Consider the following 6481-nt stretch of genomic DNA (forward strand, 5'->3'; position numbering starts at 1 on the left):
GGATTGCGAGTCGAGTGCCTTAACCACCTGGCCATGCCAGGCTTTTGAAAATAACAAACTAAAGGTGACCAGCTCTTAAATGCTGAAAGATAATTTAAGAATTTTTTAGTATAGAACTTGAGGAAATTCAGAGATAACAGACATATTTTTAAATATCTCTGGTTTCCACTTTCACCTAACTAATGCAAAGGAGTTCGATATACTGCCACTAGAATGGTGCTGGTTTCATAAAATGGCTTTTCCTGTGAGCTGTCAGCCTCCTGGTCAGGAGAGACACCTGCGAGGGGGATAACAAAATATGATGGGCCTGCACTCCATATCTTGCGGGCACACAAACTGTATTTTTTAATGAAGTGAATCACCTTTAGCAATAAGCATTTTTGTCGGGTACTGGGTCTACACGAGAGGCTAAGGCACATTTTAGGATAGTTTCACCCCCACTCTTACAACTACCCCTATTTCTCGTTTAGCTTTACCCCTGCATGGCCAGGGGTATTGAAATCTGGTTTCTAGCGTTATAAGTTCGCAGACGTATCGCTGTGCCACTGGGGGTCGTTGATCCTCGAGACGATGAGTGCCCATCTCATCGTCCTTAGTGAAGGAACCATCCGTGAGCAACACTTATAATGGTAAAACAATTTTTCTCTGGCTTTGCTTTTATTCGAATGTCTCATTAGAGACTCCTTAATGATAAAAGGCAAGAACAGCCAAGTAAGGAAAATATATGTTCGTCATTTTAACAGGTTATTATACTCCACCACTTCTATAGGCCGTTTTCTTCTCACTACAAACCTGAAGAAGGTCACTTGCCAAAAACGTTGTTTAAAAATTCATCAACAAAACATTTTAATTTGATGAGAGTTTCGCCTTGTTTGTTTTCTTCTACACTGTGCACCTGTTTATTCATTAATATTTGACTAATAGGGGTTTATTTTTTTCTACGATTTATTTGTTTGTTTTGGAGCAAAGCCATATTGGGCTATTTGCTTTGTCCATCGCGAGGAATTGAACTTTTACCGTTGTAAGTTCATAAACAGGAAATTTGTTCATTTTTGTTTGCAATTCGTAAAATTTCATATCGATATCAACATCACTCTGTCAGTCTTCGTATGTGCTGAACAGTCAATCTAAGAAAAGAAACTTAAAAATGTTTTTTTTTGTGTGTGTGAGGGAATTTTATGAAAAACTGTACTTCCTCCGTCAACTAATGAAAGAAATATTTCGAAGACAGACGCATGAACAGGAATAACGCATAAAGAGAAGAACGTGTTAGAGTATATATTAGATATATATATATATATATATGTTCATGTCGGTATTATATACATACATGACTTTATTGTACCATGTTGAATAAATTGAATTAAATATCTCCCTTTTGACACTTCTTATAGAAATGACAACAGTCCAAAAGTGCTCACTTCGATAGTAGTTTTTTCTTGCGCGCAGTAAAATGACAAGAAATGGTGGCACCCAGCGGAAAAAAATCCCCGCGGCTACTTAGCAAACACACACATTTTGCCAACAGTGATTGCAGTCAGTCGCCTTTGGTTAAAACAAACGCAGTGCAAATTTCTTTATCGAAATAACACATGAAATGACCAAGTACAGTTGTAAACAACCCAACAGACAATCATATTGCATATACGCTATGATCCAAGGCATTGAATTGACTGCACATTTTTCACTTATTCATCATTATTTTCAGGAAATTTACTGTTATAGCTTCCTCATCTCCGAGTGTACAGAGCATTCCAACTCATTAACCATTGTGCCTCATCAGCACATTCTAATATCTAATAATGTAAATTACTATAGAACAAGCAGATGATGACCCGTGTTTAATTTTAGTTTTCATACATTCCATTGTTGATACAGTGGATTGATTGTTTTATACATTACTCTGAATAAGAAAACCCTAAAATTTGATTTTTCTAAACACTTTCGTCGTTTAAGTTATAAATTGATAATTTCATACTGTTTACTTCATTTACGTGATTTATTTTGTTTCTGTTCAGTTTTCCTTAGTAATCATTAATGATTGGTCAGTTTTCCTTAGTAAGCATTAATGATTGATCAGTTTTGTTCCGTTTTCCACTTTAAGTTCATTTTACTGTTAAAACCCTAAAAGTTGTCAATGTTCAGCCAACAAAATGGTGTAAAAGAGGAAAACTAAAATATGCAGTGAGAAATCACGTCTGTACTCCTTAATTACGACAGCATCTCATTCTAAAACCCTTTTTTTATAATAGAAAAATTAAAAATTCAGACAACAAAGTGTCGGTTAAAATTAAAAGGCAAATCATCTGACAGGGCAGTTGACGACTGACATTTTGAATTCAAGGCTTCATGCAATACCCCATCACCACTTTGAATACTCTAACAGTTAGATTTATGTTAAATTTATTCAAGATGGATCAGGGATCGAAATATTACATTCTCGAGGAATTTAACTTTTCTTGAGGAATTTCATTTTTTAGTTGGCTTTCCCGATTGGGAATACATAGTCCATCCCTATTCCTTTAGTTATGACCAGTGAAAGTGAACCTATTGCATGGATTAAATAAAACAAACAAACAATTCATAAGGAAATGCTGCTTTACACAAGGGAACGTTATCTTCCTGATAGGCTTCCCTTGAGTGAATGTAATTTTATTTCATTATTTCTATCCCTGTTGGTAATCATTACAAAAATGAATATTGTTACAAAAGTAAAAAATATATAATGAAAAAAAAAAGGTGCTGCTAATTTAGCTAAATTTCTGAAAATTATACCTTGAAGAAAATTTAAGAGGCAACAGAAATAATGTTAAGTAGTTACTGTCACATTTAGGTTGAGATGGTGTAACAAAACTTGGAAACATATTTTGTTCAAAAAAAACCTGTCTAGAACACAAATTTTATGAAATATGTATATATTAATGGAAATATTTTGGGGTACTTGTATGAAAACTACTAAAAAGGCAATTAAACTTCACAGTCTTATATCACATTGTATGGATAACAGTTCATATGGAAAGTCTTCTTCTTCTTAACACCATCCTATTTTATCATTGCTGCAGTAAGTCACAAAGAAACATTTTTTGCACTAATACTCCTTTTTTTTGTAATAAAAAACATGCTATACAAAATCTGATAAGCTAATTAAATAAAAATGGATCTGTGGGTAGTACTGCTTCACACGTGGAAGAATTACAGTAACATGGCTTTCTGTTGATTATCAAGTCTCGTGATTCACGAATGCACTGTTGACCCTCTAGATTACTACTACTATAATTGTAACAGAGCTCTTCCATAGGATATATATCCCGAGAAGAAAACAAGCACAGTTGAGGAAGTACACAGTGTGTTCTAACTGGGACCATCAAAAGATTTGGACTGCATGAATGATTGATGAAACGACCTACGTTACCTGTATATGTTGGATCAATCACTGTATGTAAAATTTCTCCCTTTTTCACATGTTCTTTTAATACAAAGATATAGTTACAGTCCATGGACATGATGGTAGGGATGCGTTTCTTTGCTTCCTCAAGTGATATGACTTCCCCAGCATACTCGCACACAAAGTGGGATTTAGGAACAAAGTGAAGTGTTCTTACACCAAATCCCTTTTCTCTAGTTTTAAATACCTGTAAACCATACTGCAGACCTTTCTGAACAACCCGATTGGTACAGTTTAATGGACAGGTACATAACAAATTACATTCCACAACCGGTTTTTTGTGACATGTAAGCAGTAGAGTTCCTTCAGCAGAATAGTTCTCACCAAACCGTGTTATACAAGGACATGTACTATCACATTTTGTGCTCTTACATGCACATCCTTCATAAGTTGTGGTAAAATCTTCATCAGCTGCTCCTTCTCCTGCTACATTTTGTGCTGTATACTGTATGGATAAAAACAACAACAAAATCTAAGGTACATCATTTATGTAATGTACATTCAGTAACCTTGTGGTTACATAATTTCCAATAAAACACATTTCCACAGTAAAAGAGATCCTCTCTGAACTGTAAGCATCATACAAATAAATTTCAGCAATCTTGATTTTTTTATACCCGAGTGTATAAAAAGTGTAATGAATGTAAACTCTTATTCTAATTATGATATGGTTTTTACTTAAGAAAGAACAATTAATGATTACTTTTAGTAATAACATGATTTTATAATGAAAGTGCATTTCATAAATATAATGAGCTTAATAAATAAAATTCACATGTGAATGCACACTTATTCCAAGATTACAATATATCTTGATAATTATAAATATAAATAAAAAAGGAGTTGCCACCAGTTGCTTTCTTTCCTATTCAGCAGTTAAAACATTCAAGGTGGTGACACATAACCTTAGTAGATTTATCATGACAAAGACAGGGCAAGCAAGTTTGGTTGAAGTATTTCAACTACTTGGACAGCTGGAATAATTGAAAACAGTAACAATAGGAAACCTCAATTATTTGATTATTTTCCTGATAATCAATTTCATAGTGATCATTATTAATCAATTGGTTTACATGACACTCAAGATGTAATCATTTCTCATAGGTGACAGATTATGTCAATAAACCAACTGAATTGCCCTGCTCTGAACTCCAGTACTGCTTTTTACTTCAGTTACATTTGACTTATATAACAAGCTTCTGACTACACTGCAAAGAAAACAGCAAGTTGAGTAAATATCATTTTATTAAGCAGTTACTTAAAAGTTTAGCCCCTCAATTTAATCTGAACTTCTGAGTTTAATTAAGTTGTATTAATAAAAAGCATAGTAGAGCAGTAAGAAAATAAATTATATTTTAACTTTTGGGGCAGGTTACATTTCACATGAATAATATTAAAGCATTATGCCATGGCATAATGTATCACAGCTTTTTTTCCCTTCAAATCTTTTTTAAACTACACACACACACACACACATATATATATATTACATATATCATCACTGTGACATCACAACCATGTAGCCCCCATTTTTTCATGACCCGTGTTTTATGTAGAAATGATTTCTAAAATAATTCACTCCATATGCTGTCAAAATCAGTAGGGATCTTCCATTTAGCAATGGTATATTTGTTACATTATTAAATATAGTTAATGTAATCTAAATTTTGTAGTTTCAAAACCATGCACCTTTGAATCTGTAAAACTGGGCTTTTGGACATACACAGTTTTTACAGGACAACAATGATAATGATATATGTTCAAACCTGTATAAAGCTGGTATGAACAAAATATAGCTTTTCTTGCCACTGAATCTACCTGTCACCAGAGTGAGTTTTCATCAAGTTACTATGTGTATTTGGCAATTCCCGTAGCCCATCTGATACTGACAGCTTGTTATACCCTACTGCAGTTTCCCAACCTTTTCTAAGCAGCATCGTATGAATACTTGGCCCAACGCACAACTGTTATTACCACTTGAACTAAAAAGTTATTAGAGCGTAGCATGACGTAATGTCTCACGCCTGGATACCAAAAGAAAACAAAGACTCAAATACACTTTGATTTTATCCGCAAAATAATAATAATAATATTAATAAGCTATAACTAGTCTATAGGATAAGTTAACTTATAATGCGTATCTGGCCTATAAAAAACAGAAAAAAAAAAAGATATAGAATGTCTTCTTCTACTTTCGCTTCTTACTTCAAATTCAGAACTTGATATATATTAAAAAAGCATTAATAATAATAATTACAATTTACACTTACTGCCGTACACAGATAAATGACTAGATAATTTAAATAAGAACTTGCGATATAAAAAGCTAAAATTAAAAATAAAAGACCTACCGTAAATATGGGCAATTGTTCATCGTCAAGTTCATTTACAAAAGAAACAGGGTTATTTTCTTTACCATTAGAAATATCACGTACAGATAATGGCCACCTTTTCTCTTCCGACATATCTCAATAAATAAATGTGTAAACTCTTAATTAAGCTTCTATTATTTACAAGATTCATTCCCGGAAAATGGATAACCTTAGGCCTAACAAAAATGATCACGGAAACAGTTTTGATTGTGTGACATTCTAAACTGTTCAGTTAATCGCTATTTCAGCTAGCTACCTTATTTTTGAAATTTAGCCTGAAATGTTTAAGGTTATAGTATTAATTATTTAAAAACACTTCTTACGTATTATTGAAAACATTAAATTTCCAAATCAAAGGTTCTTATATAGCTCATAATTCACTAGTAACGACGCTACCTATAGACCCAAATATAAACTAACAATATTTTGATATTTCAAGCTTAAATATTGTTACGTCTCCGTTTGTTAATTAACTTTCCGTAACTTCGTTCCGACGAAATTTTAACGACACAAGTCTTTACTTAATAAAACTGGTTTATTCTTTCCGAATATAACTTTACCGATACACTTAACTTCAACAATCGCGCTAAACAAACGCTGTAACGTCTCTCGTGCTCTCTGACTGCAGTTCAATTACTCACTGTCTCTACACACATTACCTTTC

General features: G+C 33.2%; 1 protein-coding gene across 2 annotated transcripts in view; it reads right to left on the bottom strand.

Annotated features, from left to right (window-relative positions):
• LOC106467041 (histone-lysine N-methyltransferase SETMAR-like) overlaps positions 1–6214 on the bottom strand; it is an 18803-nt gene extending 12589 nt beyond the window's left edge. The window contains exons 1-2 of one of the 2 annotated variants that reach the window (XM_013927351.2): positions 5797–6214; positions 2560–3890 (exon numbers count right to left, since the gene is read on the bottom strand). In XM_013927351.2, coding sequence (XP_013782805.1) covers positions 3141–3890; positions 5797–5910 — 864 coding nt within the window. In that variant the 5' untranslated portion in view covers positions 5911–6214 and the 3' untranslated portion in view covers positions 2560–3140. Of the gene's footprint in view, positions 1–2559; positions 3891–5796 lie in introns of those variants that run through there. The other variant, XM_013927353.2, reaches the window with a different exon arrangement.
• Between the last annotated feature and the right edge of the window lie 267 nt (positions 6215–6481).

Source organism: Limulus polyphemus, unplaced genomic scaffold (genome assembly GCF_000517525.1).
Source record: "Limulus polyphemus unplaced genomic scaffold, Limulus_polyphemus-2.1.2 Scaffold2467, whole genome shotgun sequence".
Classification (NCBI taxonomy): domain Eukaryota; kingdom Metazoa; phylum Arthropoda; class Merostomata; order Xiphosura; family Limulidae; genus Limulus; species Limulus polyphemus.